The sequence below is a fragment of the Lissotriton helveticus genome, chromosome 9 (assembly GCF_964261635.1).
Source record: "Lissotriton helveticus chromosome 9, aLisHel1.1, whole genome shotgun sequence".
Classification (NCBI taxonomy): Eukaryota; Metazoa; Chordata; class Amphibia; order Caudata; family Salamandridae; genus Lissotriton; species Lissotriton helveticus.
Genome location: NC_136070.1, coordinates 1,216,545,107 through 1,216,567,493, shown reverse-complemented (window position 1 = coordinate 1,216,567,493; position 22,387 = coordinate 1,216,545,107). Strand labels below are relative to the sequence as shown.

The 22,387-nt window shown below is 40.4% G+C and overlaps 1 protein-coding gene across 2 annotated transcripts in view; it reads right to left on the bottom strand.

Moving 5' to 3' along the window:
- Nucleotides 1-22,387, bottom strand: part of LOC144782367 (cullin-associated NEDD8-dissociated protein 1-like) — a 205,177-nt gene that overhangs the window by 54,365 nt on the left and 128,425 nt on the right. For both annotated transcript variants that reach the window (XM_078661685.1, XM_078661686.1), the window contains exons 11-12: nucleotides 20,215-20,310; nucleotides 3,042-3,211 (exon numbers count right to left, since the gene is read on the bottom strand). In XM_078661685.1, the coding sequence (XP_078517811.1) occupies nucleotides 3,042-3,211; nucleotides 20,215-20,310 (266 nt within the window). The remainder of the gene's footprint in view (nucleotides 1-3,041; nucleotides 3,212-20,214; nucleotides 20,311-22,387) is intronic.

The window sequence follows — 22,387 nt, the reverse complement described above, 5'->3', positions numbered from 1 at the left end:
TCCATTCTGCTCTTTCCACCCCATTGGCTAGTGGAATGGAGATGGACACCTGTTGTTTCAAAAAGCTGCATGTCACCCACTGCTTCACAATGAATACAGTGCCTGTTGCTGTTGCTGGTCCTATCAGTGCCAGAACACCATGTTAAAGGTGCTGTAATATACCATATCTGCCCAGCCTGCTTCCTTGTAGAGTAAGCGATCTGTTGGTTTACAGACCAAAAATTATGAGAGTAATGGGAGGTGTAATTCGTTGTAGGTGGACCCAAATAAAATTTTAAAAAACAATGTGATGAAGCTCAGTGATGAGGAGGTAATTGCTGTTTCTCCATGCTGTGACGCATTAGTTTTTTACTTATAAGATTTTCTCTTACACTGAAGACAGGTTGACTGAATATCTCCAAGCACATGTGAGACCCCGGAACACTTTTCTAAGACTAAGTCCTGCTTTTCAAATTAAGTTAAAAAAACTAGAAATCATGCTAATTTGGACAACTTTTACCTTTCTCTTAGCCAAGCTACAGCACATTTGGCTGAAAAAAACACTGTAAAATTAATACAGAGTACAAATTAAGCGGAAAATGATGTCCTAGTGTAAACAAGGGTAAAATAACGCAAACTGATACTGCCTCTTTAAGAACTCGTAAGACTAAACTGTCCCATCATGCCCAACATGATGTTGGGTAGTATGCGTTTTTTCCACCCATCGTGTGCTTAGTTAAAATGCTATTTTTGTTTCAGTTTATATACTTTGATATCGTCCTCCTTTTTTTGATAATGTTTTCTTGGAGAAAGAGTTTTTTCCTGGCTTTATCAAACTGTATTTCTAGTCTTTTCCACACAGCCATCACATCTTCACTTTTTTACAGGATCTGGGGTGGAAAGAAGCCTGGGCATGATCTCTGTGTGGTTTTTCTTTCTGCAACATTTACAGAAAGATGTTGTAAAGGAGTTTTATGGATATTAAAGGAGAAATATGGAAAAGGATCTTATCAACAGCTTCTACTTCGATTTCTGAGGCAAAAGGGAAGTTTCACCCTAATCAGGAAACCTATTCTGGCTCCTCTTGAAGTAAGTGGGCAGTGAAGAGAGGCCACAGCCACCTGCGGTCAATGTTGAGAGGATCTTTAGACGGATGTTTAAGGTACAAGCATTAAATGTTCAGGCATTACCAAGGTTCGATGTCAGGGGGTTCCGAAAATTGTAGGTAAACATTGAGCTATCTCTCAACTCTGAAAAACGTTGGGACAAGGTGGGCTTCCTGTTCCTCAGGATTTCTACCCCCTCAACCAAAGCTAGGTTACTTGCATCTTGCATGTCTACGTACTTCTCTGTATCACCAGTCCACCCTACTGCAGATGATATTTTGCTCATTCCATCTTTTGAAGATGAGACATCTTAACTATGAGCTACTTCGGTTTTCCCTCAGAGGATAATCTAGTTCCATTTGAGTGTCAAGTCACTAAACGGATTTCAGTTCAGAGGTGTGGAGCGAGCATTTCAGAGGTGGTTCGCTCAAAGCATTCTCAACATAACAGACATGCAAAGTGCCTTATCTTAAGTATGAATCACCATGCAATATGTTGTACAACAAACAGTCCCCCAGACGCACAACTGTGTTGTGCAGTTATGCTTCAAGCAATACACAGTGTCTCTTCTCTTTCAAAATACCACTTTTGTTAATGATATGAATTTCAACATCTTTCCATTTGATTTCGAGTCAGAATGATTCTAAACTGTAAATCATTTATCCATCTTATGACTGAATTTATCAAAATATTCAGTGCATTATAATTCGATAAATTCATAATGCATTTCAGATCAGGAGTCTGATCCAAAATGCAGGTGATATAATAATTAAACCTTGTTCCGGATTCTAGCATGACAATGCACACGTTTTCTCAGCCGACACCATACCAGGGAGGTAATGTAAAATGATGAGGTACCCTTGCAGAATGTTAAGTCTCACATATCTCACAAATATTAATTGGCCTTGGGCAGAACAGGCTTGGTTTGTGTGCCTCCCGAGCTGCAGGGGCTGCAGAGCCATGTGTTAACACATCCCTACACAGTATAACGGCAGATCAACATGCTGATCGAAAGTTGGGAAGGAACCGCTAACCTTTAAACTCCTGAACCAGAAGGTTTGTGGTCCGGTTAAGGTTACTTGGGTACTTTTTTAAACTGATGGCTCTCCTTTTTGAGGCTAGGTTTATGGCTGATTTGCAACAATTCTGTTGAAAGGCTGTTTTGTTGGAGACCATCACTTGCATCAGAAGGGTGACTGAGGTTCAGGCATTATGTTCAGATAATCCAGTCTGTTTTCCATTAAAGTAATATCCTTCCTTCCTTCCCAAGTTACTTCTGATTAATGTGGAGATCAAATCCATTTTTGTTGACTTTTTTTTCCCAAAACCTACTTTTCTGTTGGTAAGGTTGGTGCATACCATTGAGGTCAAGAAGGCTTTATATTACTATCTAGAGAAGACTACAAAACATCTTAAGGACAAGTGGCATACTTAAAGCTTTGGCGCTGTTCATACAAGCGTAGTCTTGTTTATAGCCAAATAAGACAGTCTAATATATTCAAATTTTTATGAGAAAGCTAATCAGCCTTTACCTGGTAAGGCAATATCACACTCTACAAGAGGGAAAGCAGATACTGAGCCTCTGATGAGAAATGTCCCCATTACCAACTCTTGTCTTGATCCATACTTTTCTAAGCACTTTTGTTTGAGTGTTCAGAAAAATACACTGGTGGGACAGGCTTAACGCCACACTTGATATTGTGGCCATGATTGCCACTTTAAGGTTGTGGTGGGTTAGTCTGCGACTCAACCCTACATTTTATGAATTTGAGAGAGAATACCGCACAAAAAAAGGTTGTTACTTGAAAGTCTAGGTCCTCACCATTGAAATCATTCTGAATGTATAAAAAGTTATGCTGGTAGTTGTCACTTTCCCAAAAGCATACTCTCTCATGGGAGAAACAGCAGAGTAAGAACTCTAGAATCTGCCTGCTATAACCAGGTAAGCTGTCCTACCTCTCGTATGAGGTCCTTCCGGATCTTGGTCTCGCTGTACAAGTGTGGCAGGACCATACCGAGAAGATCTCGAACTAAAGATGGCTTGTTGTGAGCAGCAGAGTTAAACATCACCAGTGCAACACGTCGAACATTAAGATCAGAATCCTGGAGCGTCTTTAGGAAATCGCCTGCAGAATAGGAAGAAAAAAATGTAATGCCAATTGTTAAATGGAAACATGGATAGCTGCCATTATGGTGACTTTGTTACTCCTAGCCTGTTAACGGTCTCACATTATCGACATGTGTGTAAGGTGCTGCTTAGTAGGGGGGCTGGGAACTGCTTCTATAGATGTTTTTGTTTGCCTGGTATCACCAAAGCTGGAGTGTACATGCACACACTTGCGTCGTCCCTACTTTACAAAAGGAGCTACTTGGTGATTGTTTTTGACCTCTAACTTAGAGGTTGGCAGAAGGCATTGATACAAGGGGATGAACCTATAAGCATGCTAAAAACAACTTTATCATACTTCTATGACTGACTGCGCACCAAGCATGGCAAATAGAAAGGCAGGAGAAAACAGCACCGGGGCGTGTAGCCTTGGGCAATTAGGCAGAATCTCCTGGCAAAAATGAACACTGCTTTGAAAGGAAACATTGGCAGTTTAATAGCTGCAGAACCTGCGTACCACATATTCTTTGTAACAGAATATGATTAGTAAGCCTACACCGAATTTGCCTTTTGTATAATGGTGTATTCACAGAAATCAGATAGATGGCCCATCTGGTGCAGCAAGTAGCAGTGGGATAAAGTTAATCTAGAATCAGTGGCATTACCCCTTTGCCTCAAAAGTCACAAAACAGCAGGCTTGTGAAATGTACAACCCTGGATCTGTTCAGCTGACATTAAGATTCTATAGTGTTTCTTCAAATGAGAAAGCCAGCAAAAGGTAGGGGGGAAACAAAGGTGGTGTGAGCTCTCATTATTTCCATGAGCACGTAGGTACGGTTCAGACACATAGGGAAGCTATACATTTGCTATACATTTGCCAGGAGAGGAAATTCATGTTGTAGGCTACCATGGGTTGAAAGGGTTTGTACATGACTAAACCAGTTACCAATGTATGGGGTTTGGCCCACTAGAGTCTGCTGAAAGTAGGGCCTCATACATTTTCAGTCAGCCACCAATTCCTAATCATTTTGTAGTGTAGTTCCTATTATCCCAATAGGCTCTGCGCATTGGAATAATATCTTCAATAGTATAGACCTAGGGCCGAGGTTAACTAGGTCTTCTACTGACGATATTAGACTTAAAGTTTTGGGTTTGCCAGCTAGCTCAGAGTTCACTAGAAACTTTCTCGAATAGGCAAGGAGGATTTTAACCTCCCTGGATAGACAAGAAGGGATTTAGTTTCTGACAACCATAGAACATGACAACTTTGCTCTCCCCTAATCAAGAGTGTATCTCTAGAGTCGTGTGAAAACAAAAGACAACTTATTTTACTCAGTCAGTTCAGTGCATTCTTAGTTTCACCAGATTGTAGAGAAAAGGAAGAGACAGGCGTGTTCAATAAAAGATGTTATTTATTGATCAGTCTCTTTTCTCGTACAAGAGAAATGAATCGATATTATTGTAATACTTATGGTTAAGTAAAGTGCATACAATAAAAGCAGAATTATAAAATAATACTGTAAAAGCATTGATATGGTTTCTAAGCCATAAGATATTTAAAATGGATAAAATAGATACATACATATATACATTTGACTAATCGTACTCAACTGGTGCTTCTAACTACGCCTACCCCGGTGTACCTGACCTAAGCCTAATACGTGGGCGGGAGTAGATAAGTAGCAGTTTAAGTTAAGTTTGTTTTGCCAAGTGACTGACTCAAGAATTCTCTGAAAGGGGTTATTCAGTTCTGTACCTGAGATCTAGAATGGTTGAGGGCTGGTATCTCTCGTCTTTGGTCTTGATATTCCAGCTGCCCGCAAGGGCGGCTTGGAAGCGCCGGAGCTGGATTTCTCGGCAGGAGAAAGGCAGCGTGTCCTTCTCAGCGCGTCAGGAAGGCGGGGCAGCGCCAGTGGGCTTCGCTCTGTGCTGGGCTCTTCGGCACGTCTCGCTGCTCCGATCTCGTCACCACCGCGTGTGTTTGCTTAAGGCAATGTCGGTAATATTTATACCTGTAAGGTGCCGAGATTGACGTAAGGATGGACATATATACGTCAATAAGGATGTCATACGAACTGGTCGTTAGCACATTCTTTACTGAAGTTCTCGGTGAAATCAAAACAATGGCTGTAGGGATTTTCCCAGGTTGTCATAGGTTTGATTTGTTTTGAGAACTCCGTATGCCTTATCAGGGGCTGGAGGAATAGTGCTTGCCTAATTAGATGGCAAGCGTTATGACTTAATCAGATAACGCGTTCCTGTGCCGTGGTGTGGCTTAATCAGATAACGGTTTTTGCACCGTGGGATGGCTGCTAGTTAATTATTAACCAGACCAGGGTCAGGAATAGGGGGATCGATACAGAACCTATAGGAATACATCACACCCACTCCACGCAGACTATGTCCATAATTACAAATCTAGGCCTAGTAAATATACTAGTAGAGCACGTGTATACCGTACCACCCCAAAATACATTCATATGCACTTTGAAAACATGAAATATACGAAAAAGATAATTATATGCACCATATGCAATCAAGCAGTATAGTAATGCTAAATCAATTACGCATATTCATACATCATTATTAATAAGATATGAAAATAACACATGAAATGGCTCTTAATACAGAAGAAAAGGTGCGAGTCCATTTCATCACAAAAAAAAAATATTTATGAACATGCCAGAGGGCAGCAAATGTCTCTAAAGTTCCTAAAATAGAATTTTAATTCTCTAAGAATAGTTTCTACTTTAAGCAGAAGATAAGTGTCCCGAAAAATTGCAAAATATTTTGGGGCCTCTGAAAAAATTATGTTTCGCTGTCCGTAAACTGGAGAAAAATTGTTCATGATACTTTATTATCAAAGTTGAAGGCCAAATTCAGGGTGTTGGGAACGCCGTGTGCTAGCTTGCTCAAAAGTCATTATTTCTGCTCTGGTGAGAACATCATATCATTTAGACTGTCGAAAAAACTGTCAACAGCTTCCTGTGAAAGTTCTACTAACTCGGAAAAAGTGGTTACCATGCATTCATGAGCATGATTGCCTTCATTGATGTTTTGATCAGCATAGCTGACAGAAGGTCGTACCTGATCGATGCTGCTTTCATCTTGAACTTCACTACCCCTCAATCGTAGTGGTGAAGTCTCCACGAATGCCGTCATCAGGATTGGTAGCCGCTGGGGACAGCACAATGCATGAGCCGTTACCGGACCCAACAAGGTTTCTGCGTCCATTGGCACATCCGATTGTAGTGTCAGACAGGTGTCCAACACGCATTCTTCTCCGCATAGCAAGCACCTTAATACAGGTAAAACACATCGTTGCCACATCGGTCTAAATGAAAGAAACCAAGACATGTTTAGGTCTCTAAGCCGGGATAGTCCAAGGATTTTAGATATCCGGTCCCAGTATCCAATGGCTAGGATTGTTTCTTCCCTTGTCGCAGGTGTTTTGTCTGTGACACGGTTTGCCATAGCGAAATAACAGGATCAAAAATAGGATTCCTGCCACTAGTCCCAAAAGGAGAGGAAGTCCGCCAAAGATGGAATGGACGAAGTCTGGAAAAATACCCAGAATGGCTTTGAATGGTGTTAATGCCCCCGAAAACACTGTCTTAAATACATTTGAGACTCCACTGGTATCAGAAATATTTAAGATTTCGTTCAGGATTTCTGCGAAATGTATGGGGGAATTAGTTGATAACAATGAATGAATCTCTGCCGTTGTCCTTGCAACTTGAAGATCATACGTTTCTTTTGATGACGTTAGCCTGGTCGGCGTCTGAAGGAGCACTGTCTTCATTCTGCTTAGAGTATCAATTCGAATAGAAGTAATTTTCAATTTGGGCCATAACCTTGCCTCCCTGTCTGGTGAAGCGCTGGGGAACAATACCCGTTCACAGCACATGACCTTCGCAGTCGTAGTTATGAGATAAGGTATTCCGGGCAGCAAACTACAACATCTGCGGTCTACAATCATAATGTAACTCCCGTTCGATAGTCTCCTAAAGAATGGTTCTATTTGTGTTGCAGGTGTGCCTAGCTGGTGACATGAAAGGTTATTTGAGGACCCTTCACAGGCTCCGTGTAAACTAATACCATTACACAGAAGTGTACCGCTTAGTGACATCGCACAATTATTGCCACTAAGAAACACTTTCTGGCCTTTATTACTGACACATGCATGTGAATAGGGCAGGTTCCATGTTGACTTAATGTACCCTTTTCCCAATTTCTCGTACATGCCAGCCTGTATATATTTTTGGCAGTATTGAAACCTGAAAGTAGATATTGGAATATTAATTATCCCATGTATTATCCATTCAATGACAGGTCGTTCTGACATTGTCAATGGTAATCTCTCGAGTTTCTCAATGCTCAGGATTGTATAATCAGCACCCTTCTGTGCCATACTGATTTGTTTATCAGTAAGGTTAAAGATATTGAATAGTGACGTTGTGTTGATTAAACGCCAAGGCACATAGCCTGAACGCAGATTTTGTAACGTCCAGCCAAGCTGTACAATAGAACGCAATTGGGACTGACCGTGTTGTAACAACAGTAAGTCTTGCGATATTATGTCGATTGCTGAAGACACAATGCTGTCCAAAGAGTATATTCTGGAGGACAGAGTCATTAACCCATTGTCCACTACAGAAAGTGAATTTTCCAAATTAATACGGTCAATTTCCCGTATTCTCTCTGCTGTCTCAATTTGAGTTATTTTCCAGGCTTCGTTATAAGCTGCATATACAGAGGCTGCTATGAAGCGTTTTTGACGCTGTTTGCGCGGTCCCATAATGAAATCACGCAAGTCAGCACCATCAGTAAGTAAAGTTAGGTGTTGCTTAATTTCTGCCAGTGTGGATGTTTGTAGCCATTGAAGGCAGAGCTTGCCCACACTGTACGTGGTAATTATCCCTGGGTGTTGTCTTTGGGAATATCTAGGGTCTGGCCTGGTCAATGTGAACCCCTGTATTTTGTTCAGGAATCTGTCTTGACAGTTATTAGTATCTGTGGGCCAGATCAACCATTGTTTCCAATCAGGATGTGTTCTGTTTTGGCTTAATACATGGCTTACGTCTATCTCCTCATCTATAGAGTTATTATTGTTCATTGTTGGCTTTGGAATAGACGGTTTGTTTAAATCTTTGATTTTCGCTAGCCCAAGACAGGTAGTTTGTTGAATAGTGTCATTTAAAAATATAATTTGTTCTGGGATCATGTAGGCTCTAAACAATGATTCTATACCTTGTACTTGCCATTCTTTTGTACCCCAAACACTTTTTACTTCAACATTTTTGTCCCAATAATCAAAATCAAATGTACTCATTTGCTCAAAAAATGAGTCTGAATATATCAATTTAGTGTTTGTAAGCATGGTCTTAGTACCTGTCTTGTTTGACAATTTGAAATAAAATGTTTCTGCATTACTCGTGTTGAACCCTGCAAAATATGAATATTTGTCATAAAAAGTTCTTGAACTACCTTTTGGAGCGGTGGCACAGTGTTCCCATTGATTATAATTTAAAACATTTCTAGGTTGTGCAGATTTATGCAGATAATGGTTACCAAAGTGATTATAGCAGAACATCTTATCATAATTAGACGAACCCTGCAAATAATCATGTTTTGTAAATTTAGCAGACATCACTAGGTCAGACATCATATCATTAATACTTTCAAAGTCCCAATCATCAGCAAATGAGCTTGGTTTTACAAAGTCACTCAATGAGATCTTAATTTGATGTGGATACTTCAGGATTTCAACCGGACCATAGATTTCATAATCAGTATTGTCCCATGCTACCCCACCGGGTATAGGATTGGCTGTGAAGTTGACTGAAGAAAGTTCTCTTTTCTCGACGTGTGAAGATGTGTGTGGTTTGAGGACCAAGTTGATTTACTGGCTTGCTGTGTCCATTTTAACATATTTTCCCTCAATAAAATGTCCCAAACATAGTACCATGATGAGCCAAAGTATGAGGATAAATGCACCTAAGGCCACCCAAAATTCAATCCATGGAGAAATTAGATAGGTTTCTTTCAGATGTTGAAAAAGTTCCTTAGCTTTATCTTTAAAAGTTTTTGTTGATGTCTGTTTCTTTGATTCACTCAGATCTTCAGATGAATCATTGAAGTTGATGAAGTAGCCAGATGCCGTTCTGTCTATTGTTCCAATTGCTTCTGGATTCGTTTTTGTTCTAGAAGTTTCCTTCGTTTCATCAGCATAGTCATATGGTACTTCATTGTAGGTTGGTGTGTCTCGACTAAATGTTTTTATTTGGGTTTTTTAGAGGTTTAAGTTCAATTGCTTTGTTGCATAGTCCTTGTTGATGTTCTGTAGGCATTTCGAATGTGATTAGCCTCTTAGTTTGAACCTCTGTGTTTGTAGCAAACCTTGGTGTTCTACTACTTATCGGGAGTCCACTTGGCCTACTGTTTGTTATCGGCCACATGATTGTGGTTTTATCAGGTCGATGGATACAACTCTGTTCTCCTTTTTACCAGCAAGAGGCGGTAGTACTACTGATCTTGTCCCGTTGATAGACAAGACAGGAACTGCTTTTCTGTAAGAAGGCCCAAATTCCTTCTTTACCGCGATCTTTTCTCTGACTAGATCCCCGACTTTTGGAATCCAGACAGGTCTTGCTGGGACCGGTGGTTTTTCTTCAGTGGTTGTTGGCTGTTGTTTCAACTTTATGTTGCTCAGGTCTTTCCTTGTTTCGTTTAAGTCCTGCAAAATAGCCAAACGGTCTTTGATATCAAAGCTTTTTTCTTTAACCACTGAAGTCTGACTGTCAAGATCTAAGATCATCATTCTAGTCCCAAACAATAATTCGTACGGACTGAATCCCCTCAGAGAATTTCTTGGCAGGTTGTTTAGACTACGTTGGACACTTATTAGATGTTTGACCCACCCAGCTCCCGAACCTAATACCTTCGCCGTTATAGATTGCTTTATGCCTTTGGTTTTTTCTTTACACCATCCCGTTCCCTCAGGTAGGAAGTGAGAAGAGTCCCGCTATGCTATGCTCATTTGGCAATGTTTTTCCACACGCTTTAGGTGCAAGAGGAAAAAATATTAGCCAAACGTAGCATGCTTCTAGCGTATATGCCATTATAGACTCGCAAATCTTTTTATAACAGTCTAGACGTCAGCCGAGTGCTGGGGTCTACATTACAAGTGGAAACTAGTCTTTATATGTTAATTGGACGCATCATTTTTTATTGTTGATCCATTCTGGAGTGAAACGCCATGGTAATATACCGTTTCTCTCGCCACTGCGATCTCTATTGCAGTCTGGGCAGTTCTTTACAAAGATGTGATGATGCAGGCTCATGCCTGGCCACCAGTACACTGATTGTAATTCTTCCAGGGAATCTTTTAGTTTGAGGTGTCTGAGACCCTCACCCATATGTGCGTCTGCTATTAACAAGCTTCTCCTGTCCGTGTTTGGAATTACTCTATCCCCCACTCCAGGGATTCGAGCAAAAGGAACGGAGTTTGCATCGATTATGTATGTATAATTGAGTGGATAGTTGATCGGTAGTGCTGAGCAGTCGCCTTTTGATGACGTTTTCACCGCCAGCACTGTTTCACCGTCAATGTATTTTACTGCACGCTTTTTTCTAACTACGGAAGCCGATTCAGTTGCTGCCGTTGTGGCTGTCTCAGCCAATGAATTCCCTGCAACGTGAACGCCATCACGCTGATGACTCAGTGAGTGTATCACGTGAGTCTTTGGTAGTTCTTTCTGCAAAAGAACTATTTGTTTCCAAAGCACTTTTTGCTTTATTGTTGCACCTGTGTCATCTTTGTAACCGTTTTGAATCCATTTCTGCAAATCGTTGTTATATGATTTGACGCAGTAATATGAATCGGACACTATAAGTGTCGGGAATTCGCGATCTGCATTATCTAGCGCCATTTTTAATGCTATTATTTCAGTTTGTTCTTCTGAATTAGTTTCTACTGAGTGTGTTTTTATTAGCAGAGGTCTCAGTTTCCCTCCGTGCCACACTTCTTTTGTGATTTCACATGTGGGGTTGTATGCTTGTTCTCCCCACCCTGGTGGTTGAGCATGGCCGTCTGTATAGATTACACAGGCGTACTGTCGTAAGGGCAGAATATCGATTGGCAGAGGGTATGTCATTTCATATTCTAGATATTTTAATTCCTTTAATTCTGGATCAAAGTAGTATTTTACTCTGTCCGTTGTAATTGAATTCACCCATTGTATCCCTTCTGGATTCAACGCTGTTGTTGGTAAATTACATGGGGTTGTTAATGCCTCAAAGGCTGATTCTGCTGTTCTGACTGTGATACGTCTACCGTCAGCTTTGTCTTTTTCTCTTGCTATAGCCGTTTGAACTGCATGAACAATGTTTTCTTTAATACTGAACTTCTTTTCAGCTTCTGTGTACAAGTGTGATTTGTATGCAATTGGTACCTTTTCTCCCTCATTAGAGGTCAGGTATGTGAATCCGCATCTTCCTGGGATGACTCGAATCACAAGATTGCGTGTGTTATCACGTGTTTCTAATTTTGTTTTAATTAACATGTCTGTTTGTAAAGATCTCAAAATTTCTGTGTGTTTTTGAGTCCAATTGATTTTTTTAAAATCTGGTTTTATTAGATCATAAAGGGGGTTGACCCTTTCTGCGTAATTTATAATGTAAGTTCTTCCGAAATTTAGGAAGCCTAGAATTGATGGTAAGTTTTTTTTAATGTTTTAGGTGCTTGGATTACAGCACATTTCTCTAGGAAATTGTCAGCCAGGCTTTTGCCTTCACTTGATAATTCATATCCTAAAAACAGGACTGTCAGATGGGCAATTCTTGACTTTTTAAAGTTGAATTTGTAACCCTCTGCTGCGAACCCAAGTATTATGGTGTTCACTCTCTTCAAGTGAGTATCCAAGTCATCATCTGTTAGGTAAATGTCGTCGACATAGGATAATGCCTCGTCATCATATGTTTGTAGTAATTCTGTTACTCTCGCTGAGAATAACCCTGGGCTGTTCTTGTGCTCCTGGGGTAAACGACAGAAATTTTTTTGCGAGCCATTTACTGAGAACGCAGTCAAATATCTGCTCTCTGGTGCTATATTTTGACAAAAGAATCCATTAGAGATGTCTAATGTTGTTTTGTATTTTTTGCGCACTATGTTATTCATTAGTGCAGCACTATGCGAGTTTTGCACTGCAAAAGTTTTGCAACATGAGTTAAGGTGTCTGTAATCCAAAACAAGACGATATGAATTGTCTGGTTTGGAGACAGGAAACAAAGGGTTGTTCATTTGTGAGGTGCAAGTTTCAATCACCCCCTGGTATTCAAGTTGATCTAGGATCTCTTTTACCTGTTTTTTAGCTTCTTGCTTAATTGGGTACTGTCTCTGTGCAGTAGGTTGTGATTTTAACTGGATTTTATGAGGAGGAGAGTCCTTATCCCATCCTACATGATTTTTATATAAAGCAGGAGCTAGAGCTACTGCCCACTTTCTTGCAAGTGTATATTTTTTATGAATTGGAATATGATTTGAGAAGGCAGGCATAATTATTTCTTCGCCATGAGGGCACTCCCTGACAAACTCGGGTGGCCAGTCTCGTTCAGCTAGAAGGATGTCATAGCCCTCGGAGAGATTATCCCAAAATAGACCCCTTATTTTTCTAGTCTTATCCCCCTCTATACGTAATGTTATTTCATATATTTTGTGAGGTTTGCTAACTCTGGTATCGGCAGTTTCCACCTGAATGTATTCATTCGTGTCCAATGTCTCCAGATGATTCATAAGGACTTTGCGAGCTATGCTCACTTCTGCTGCGCTGTCTAGCATTGTCTGAGCCCATTCTCCGTTTTTCAGCTGTGCCCTCAGTATTCTCGGCATTGTTTATTACTTTAATACTGGCTACCTTCTTTTTTGGAAATTGTAACTTTTTATTTGGATGAGCAGGTTCCTTGTCTTTGGACTTGACGTGCTCTTCCCTGTGTTCTGATCGTCCTCTTCTTTCCGATTTCTGCGAGGAAGTCTGAAAAGATTGAGAGGGACGTGTATCATTATCTTGATATCTATCAGGTTTCTTTATATTATCCCTATTTCTAAGGTTGTATTTTTTCACAGAGGGCTCCCTTTGGGGAGACTTGCGTCCTTGGTCAGGAGATCTTTCTCTCCGCCGAGGAGACCTTCCTCTGGACTGGAATCTTTTTTCTTTAGGATTGGATTGTTTGTTTCCATCCCAGTTCTTTTTTTGAGTGAATAGAGTATTTTTAATAAATATTTTTTCTGGACTTTCAATTAGTTGGGGTTTTACCGGTATTCCGCCCAAACTATCTCTACCTAATTCTTCATAGGATTTTTCTATAATTCTGGCAATTTCAGCAGGTTGGTCTGCTATGTTTGTCTCTTTTAACCTCTGGCGGATCGCCACATTCGCTGCTTCTCCCTTTATGTTGGCTAGTAATATTGCCGAGACCTGCTTGAAGTCTTTCAGTAATTTCATACCAAGAGTTAAAGCGGGTTCTGGACCGTATTCATCTTGAATTTGTTTTAGCACATCTGGTATTACTGACATGGATGGTACACCATGTGTTTTTGTGTAAATGGAAGCAAAGACTGTACCCCAAGTGTCACAGTCCTCCACGTGTGGTGCGATTCCCATTGGAAGACAGATAGTCAGAATCCTGTGTTTCTCAAGAGGAGTGGTTTCTGGAAATACCGCCTCTATTTGAGTGATTTTTTGTGCTAACCAGAATGGAATTTGTTCCCGTTTAGCTGGTACTTTACCTAGGCAGGACTGTATGTTCTGTGGTGTCATTTTATTTGTGTTCCCCTGTTGAGGGGTCAGCTGTGGAATTTTTGTTACTGGTTGGACAGTAGAAGTCCGCATTACATATTGGACTAATTGTCTATGTATTTTTATTAATTGTTTTAGCTGTATTAAAAGCTCTGCTGCAGGCATTTCTTCAATGTCTGGATGTGGTGTGTATCCGGCTAGGACCGGCCACGTTGCACCTGGTCTACCTAGTGGACCGAGCCTGGTGATGTGATTATTATGTTTTAGGGCGCCATTAAAAAAGAGCAGGTGCTCTTGGAATTTTGAGTGGTACTTCCACCTCCTCGAAAGGAGTGTACTCATCAGGTGGTTCCTCTATTTTGTAATAGTGGAAGTCCTTTGTTACAGCGTTTGCTGCTGGAAAGTGTATCCATGAATAGAATACCTCTGTCTGCCGATATTCGTGTGCCTCAATTACGAATATGACTGTACCACCTCTCGATGTCAGTCCATTTTTTATAAGTTTTAAAGTTATAGATTTTCTTATGTTGACCGGGATGAGTATTATATCCGGGTCATTTTCCTGCAGAGTAGTATCAGCTGCTATGAGTTCAGCTGTTATTCTAGCTGTCTCTCTTTCTTCTTCACTGTCTACCATTTTACCGACAGGAAGGTTATTCCGTTTGTTTGCAGATCAGGTTTCTTATGGAAACAAAGATTAGATGCACAATATTTTGGAACAGTGTATCCTTCAACGTTGACTAAACCAAGAACCATACATAGGAGTCTCCTCCTGCGAGGTTTGGCGGATATGACCTTTCACCCACTCCAGACGTCTTTGGAGTATTATGGGAAAAAAGGGGTTCTGTGTGAAAAAGCACGACTGAGTTACTCTAATGTCTTGCGTTAGTTTTATCGCCTATCCAAACGTTTGGGCGCCATTTAGTGTAGTTCCTATTATCCCAATAGGCTCTGCGCATTGGAATAATACCTTCAATAGTATAGACCTAGGGCCGAGGTTAACTAGGTCTTCTACTGACGATATTAGACTTAAAGTTTTGGGTTTGCCAGCTAGCTCAGAGTTCACTAGAAACTTTCTCGAATAGGCAAGGAGGATTTTAACCTCCCTGGATAGACAAGAAGGGATTTAGTTTCTGACAACCATAGAACATGACAACTTTGCTCTCCCCTAATCAAGAGTGTATCTCTAGAGTCGTGTGAAAACAAAAGACAACTTATTTTACTCAGTCAGTTCAGTGCATTCTTAGTTTCACCAGATTGTAGAGAAAAGGAAGAGACGGGCGTGTTCAATAAAAGATGTTATTTATTGATCAGTCTCTTTTCTCGTACAAGAGAAATGAATCGATATTATTGTAATACTTATGGTTAAGTAAAGTGCATACAATAAAAGCAGAATTATAAAATAATACTGTAAAAGAATTGATATGGTTTCTAAGCCATAAGATGGATCACTGAAAGAATATCGACGGACAGAATATCGACCATCAAAAATATCGTTGAGAAAATATCGACAGTCAAAATATCGAGTTTCTATCTACAAACAGGTAAGTACAAAAATATCGAGTTAAAAATATCGTTTACAAAAATATAGTTGTAAAAAATATCGTATTTACTAAAAACAGTGTTAAATTAAATTAATATTAATAATTAATTACTAAAATATACTTAAAATTACTTAAATTAACTTATAATAATTAAATAATTAATGAAAGTTAAATAAATATTTTTTTATTTCATATTTATTAAACATATATATATAGTAATAAAATATAATAAAATAATACCCAAAAACTGAAAACTGACCCTGAACCCTAAAAATACCCCTTTACCCAAAAACTGAAAACTGACCCTGAACCCTAAAAATACCCCTTTACCCAAAAACTGAAAACTGACCCTGAACCCTAAAAATACCCCTTTACCCAAAAACTGAAAACTGACCCTGAACCCTAAAAATACCCCTTTGCCCAAAAACTGAAAACTGACCCTGAACCCTAAAAATACCCCTATGCCCAAAAACTGACCCTGAACCCTAAAAATACCCCTTTACCCAAAAACCCAAAACTGACCCTGAACCCTAAAAATACCCCTTTACCAAAAAACTGAAAACTGACCCTGAACCCTAAAAATACCCCTTTACCCAAAAACTGAAAACTGACCCTGAACACTAAAAATATCCCTTTACCCAAAAACTGAAAACTGACCCTGAACCCTAAAAATACCCCTTTGCCCAAAAACTGAAAACTGACCCTGAACCCTAAAAATACCCCTTTGCCCAAAAACTGAAAACTGACCCTGAACCCTAAAAATACCCCTTTACCCAAAAACCCAAAACTGACCATGAACCCTAAAAATACCCCTTTACCCAAAAACCCAAAACTGACCCTGAACCCTAAAAATAAAAACGATATTACTTCACTTACCTTAAAAACGATATTACTTCAATTACCTTAAAAACGATATTTTGGCTGTCTATATTCTGTCCTGTCGATATTTTCTTCAAACGATATTTTGGAGTCGATATTATGTCCAAACGATATTTTGGAGTCGATATTATGTCTGTGCACCCCATAAGATATTTAAAATGGATAAAATAGATACATACATATATACATTTGACTAATCGTACTCAACTGGTGCTTCTAACTACGCCTACCCCGGTGTACCTGACCTAAGCCTAATACGTGGGCGGGAGTAGATAAGTAGCAGTTTAAGTTAAGTTTGTTTTGCCAAGTGACTGACTCAAGAATTCTCTGCAAGGGGTTATTCAGTTCTGTACCTGAGATCTAGAATGGTTGAGGGCTGGTATCTCTCGTCTTTGGTCTTGATATTCCAGCTGCCCGCAAGGGCGGCTTGGAAGCGCCGGAGCTGGATTTCTCGGCAGGAGAAAGGCAGCGTGTCCCTCTCAGCGCGTCAGGAAGGCGGGGCAGCGCCAGTGGGCTTCGCTCTGTGCTGGGCTCTTCGGCACGTCTCGCTGCTCCGATCTCGTCACCACCGCGTGTGTTTGCTTAAGGCAATGTCGGTAATATTTATACCTGTAAGGTGCCGAGATTGACGTAAGGATGGACATATATACGTCAATAAGGATGTCATACGAACTGGTCGTTAGCACATTCTTTACTGAAGTTCTCGGTGAAATCAAAACAATGGCTGTAGGGATTTTCCCAGGTTGTCATAGGTTTGATTTGTTTTGAGAACTCCGTATGCCTTATCAGGGGCTGGAGGAATAGTGCTTGCCTAATTAGATGGCAAGCGTTATGACTTAATCAGATAACACGTTCCTGTGCCGTGGTGTGGCTTAATCAGATAACGGTTTTTGCACCGTGGGATGGCTGCTAGTTAATTATTAACCAGACCAGGGTCAGGAATAGGGGATCGATACAGAACCTATAGGAATACATCACAATTTATTCAGAAATATTCCATTATTTTAAAATATCACTGTTCATTTTATCAATTGATCTCATATCATATTCAACAATAAATCATATCCAAATCATGCGATGACCATTTGTGCGAAACACAAGACTTTAAAGGGAGCTCAAGGGATCAGAAACCCTTTTCTGTTTAGGATTTCTTTTGAAATGGGAGTTATTTTGTCCCACTGAGAATATAGGAATATAGGACCTTGTATTCTTTTTATAGAGTTCAAATCTTTCTTAGAGTGATCCCATGAGGTATCGTTGTCCAGATATCCTGTGAAGTGTTCCTCAGTTAATGGTGACTACAATGTGCGTTTTTAATGCACAGGTGGATCTGCGGTTTTTGAAGGTCTTACTCAGGAGTGGGATCCTAACAGCGTTACCCAGTCACTTTTTTCAGTTTTTGTAAAAAAATGTCAGCATCTTTGAAGTTTGTTAACTAGGTACCCATTCTTCCTAGGATTCTGTTGAATTGTTTAGTTTTGTTACTCGTTTTCTGTGAAGGAGCCTGAATTAAAATATGGATTAGATTGTTGCTTCCTTTGTGCAGTTCTTTTTCTCTCTTCGTTTTTAGCATCTTGAGAACTCTTCGTGGAGTTAGGCAGTGTGGTAATGATGATTTTCTGTTATGAAAATCATTACTGCCACACCATCCAGGTCCACTGCTAGTACTAGAACTATGAACTTGTTGTGAACCTGGACAGTATGGCAATGGTAAGTTTCCTTGATGAAAAGCATTGTTGCCTCACCGCCTGGGTTCAATACGAATATGGTTATCCTCTGAAAATTACTATATCTCTTTTAGACATTGCTAGTTGAGTTCCCACGAAAATTGATTGTATGCCTACAATAGGAACTTCAAACGTTTACATGGGAAGGAGGGAGTTTATGAGTGAGCAGGAAGCTCCCTTTTAGGTCCTTTAGAAAAGGGAGGATCTGCACGCCCTGGCCTAGACGGGTACTGCCAGGTTTTAGGTGATGAAGGGCTGGATACCCTTATCTTCTGAGAAGCCTCAGGTTAGACACTCAAAGTGATGGAATCTTAAAAATTGAGAAAGGAGGTATAGGAGTTGGGATGAACAGTGCTCTGCAACACATTGCACTGGAGGTGTCTCTGGTAATGATCTGAGCTATGACGTGTCCAACAGAGGGGGATTGTAGATGGGGATGCAAACAAGAGACTCTGGGATCCCACCATTGTGACTCTGCGTGGAGCAGAGAAATAAACAGTGAATTGATTGCCCCTTGCACCACACCACATCAAACTGTAATAGAGAGGAGTCATGTACTCAAGTGACTATGCACAAACACCCCTTGCAAAGGGGATGGCAGAGGGAATGGGAGACAGGTTTGTGCCATGCATTTTTGCACTCTCCCTGCTAAATATCACTATCACATTAGAGCAGGGGTCTTCACACGTGGGGGCGGGCCTCCCTAGGGGGGCCTGAACTGAACCCAGGGGGGGCGCCAGGCTCTGGTTAAAAATTAATCATCCTGATAGCAGTTCTTTGTTTTCAACGGAAAACAAATGATCAGCAGTAAGCTACTCTGTAATGGGCCAATATTAACATCCTTTGCCCATTATATCTGGCTGGGAGTATGTGTCAAAAGGGAAGGGACTCCGAATATCCTTCAAACCTCCCCATTTCGGATAATCACATTGTGGATACTATCACACGTTAGTAAGGATTGGCTAACCAGAACAGAATGTGTGGCAATCATGTTAACACCATTATTGCATTTTTAAAAGGTTTAACATAACTGTAATGTTTAAATAAGTCTAGGCAAATTTAAACACTGCAAATTTAGTAGAAAAACTGTGAAAAATTCTGGAGGGGCACAAATTAATTTTATTTATACTGGGGGGGGGGGGGCTCGGCATTAAAAAGTTTGAAAACCACTGCATTAGAGCAAACGTGTCCTATATGGGGTTTAAATGAGAAACCCCTGTATCCTCTAAGTGGGGTAATACATTTCACCATTTCACTTCTGTGGGGTAATACATTTCACCATTTCACTTCTGTATCTCTAATGTCAATAGACAGGACCTATGGGATATTCACAAAAATATGCGGGAAGACCTCGCCCTGCGCCACTCCTCCTCTTGTGTGTCATGCTTCATCATCGGTCAATCCGTGCACGCCAGAGAAAGAATCCTCTACTGTAGGGTGGGCCATAGGTTGTGTAGAGGGTACTTAGAGGGAAAAAAGGCTACAGATCCAGATAAAGTGTAAAAATCCTGATCACTTCTGCTATGGATATTGCACTTTAGTAGGCAGGTGGTGAGGACACGATTAAAAAAGAAAGATGGGATGTGCAAGACACCATTATGAGTCTTACATCCATTCAGGTCAACATGTTTCAGCCCTCTTGGTGGCCCAAAGAAGTGACCCAGGGCTTTCTTCAGGACCAAAATCCTACGTTCCCCAAGGTATGTCCCTGTCTCTACATACACATACATCTCCAGCACACATACATGATATACCAATGGCTATTCTCTGCTGGGAGTGAAAATGTGCTTATCAATTGTAATACTGTGAGTCCTACAAACGCCTTCTACGAATTGCTATGAGCCTTTCCAGTCTTGTTCAGTGTTTAACAGGAGTCCCCAACCAAATTCATCCGTATTCCGTCTGACCTAATTTATTTATTCTCCTTCAGTGCTCAGACTACAATGACAACTAACTTTTTGGAGCACTGGCCTGTGTGGTGGAAGGGGTTAAGATGATGACATACTATATAATGTAGCAGAAGTAACCTAAGGACTGTACCTTCAATCAGCGTCCAGTTGATTCTTTGGCACTCACCTATATTTCCCTTGAGAAGTGGGTCAATGGGTTGTGGCTGGTCTGAAATGGTAAATTTGATGGCAGTCACCACAGTGCTGCGTGCATATGGAGAGCCTAAAATTGCACAAAACACAAAACAAAATGTCATGGGAAGAAGAGAAATCAAATATTTGCAGCAGACCTGAATCAATATGGCATTATCTCCAAGCAACCACTGTAGTAACCCCAGAAATTTAAAGTAGGTTGGAATTACACTGGCATTACAATGAAAAAGTACATTGCAAGACATAACTTGTACTACCTATACCTAGTTGGGAAAAAGTGAATGACAATGACCTGACATATATATAATGTGTAAATTAGTGAAACGTAGCAAAGCATGGAAAAAGTTTGGAAATGTTTTGTCAATCAAAGATTTTAATGTGTTGAAGCACTTAACTGCACTGCGTGAGCACTTTCTCACTCTGCACAAGAAATGTTGTTGGAATTTCTGTTCAATGTTGTAGCTAAATAATATAATTGGCACTACAGACACTCAAACAAATTTTGAGCCTTGCGCCTATCATTCATAAAAAGAAACATTTCTGGTTCACTAGCTCTCTAGAAATGTATAAAAGGTGTTGAATTAAATTCGCCAGACCCACATGGGCCTGTGGGTATTTATGGCAGAAGTATTAATGCAGATCCTGTTCTTTCTCCCTCACCCCATCTCAGCTTATCTACTGGGGCTGCTGCAGGTGAAACTGAAGATAGGAGTCTGTACTCCTCTCTGTGACATGCAGCTGTTCCTTCACCAGCCCCTTTGAGAAGTGCACACGTGTTGTGCAGCAACTGCCAAGAAAGTGTGCATTTTAGCCGCATCCCAGAACAGAGAGCCAATTAGGACTGTACTTAATGCACACAGGCTCTCTTCTCGCACTATTTGTTTACAAAATAATGTGCAAATGTGCGAGGGGGTGCTTTTGGAGCAGCAGTTTTGAAAGTAACCTGCTCACCATTTATATTTTAATTACAATCATTAATCTGCTAAAGAGGATAAAATGATCTTCCCCATATCAAACATATACCACAATGAATTTGGTGCTGTGGCACCATACGTATTTGCTAGTAGTAAAAATATACTACTTCAGAAACTCTAGAGTAGAGAGGATGAGTAAATATTTAATATCAAAATCCTTAATTCCTTAAACAAACACAGTAGGCACTCCTTGCTCACCGCTGTCGGTGGCAGGAAAAGTAGCCTTTCATCTGCACTTCGTGCCCCAGCTCCTTTATAATGGACATGTTTGTAAATACATTTTCTATTATAACTGTCATTTTTGCAATAAACAGTTTTGAAACAGCAAAAAGTATTTCCTCAAGAACAGGATCAGAGTACCTCTAGATGAAGTGGGAAAGGACATACTCAGAGGAGGTCACCTGAATGCAGTTATAGGTGGAACACAAGATCCTGATTTAGAGCAGAAGGTTCAGGAACACTTACAACCGAAATGCAAAACTGGTTGGACAAATGGACTGGTCAGACATTTGGAAGGGACAACACTCGGGCGGGCAAGACTTCACTTATCATTCACATGCACATAAGACGGGCACGAGACAACCACTTTTGGGTCTACTCATCACTCCAGAAAGATGTCCTTAACACAGAAATAGGTAGATTACCCTTACAGACCATCACCATGGTACCTGGATACCCTCAAGGGTGATTAGCGCGCTTTACAAAAATAATAAGAAACAATCTTTATAAAAATCCAAACACCAGCTCTCCAAAGTACTGACAGACAGTGGAGGCTCAGATAAAGCAGGTTACAAGAGAAACAATTCAGAGACTCCCTAGCAGAAATATTAAGATTGTACTAAGCAGAAAACAATAGGCGGTAGCTAGAGCGACCCACAAAGCTGCTTCCATCGCGTTCAACAGAGATAGAAAACCCATTGCTCTCTTAGGAGACAATAGTAGAACTAACATACCAGTATCCCATTTAAATGGGCAAAACATACTACTGACTATTAAGGCATTAAAGCGACTCTGTCTCTGAACAGCCTTGTTGAAGTCCAAACTCTCACAATCATTACAGGAAACCAGTAGGGACATAGAGAAGCGACACATAAAAGGCCTGTCATGGATTGGACGTACAGCTGTCATCAAAAGCAAAAACATTTCCCATGATGTGGTAGTTAGGCACCCCAT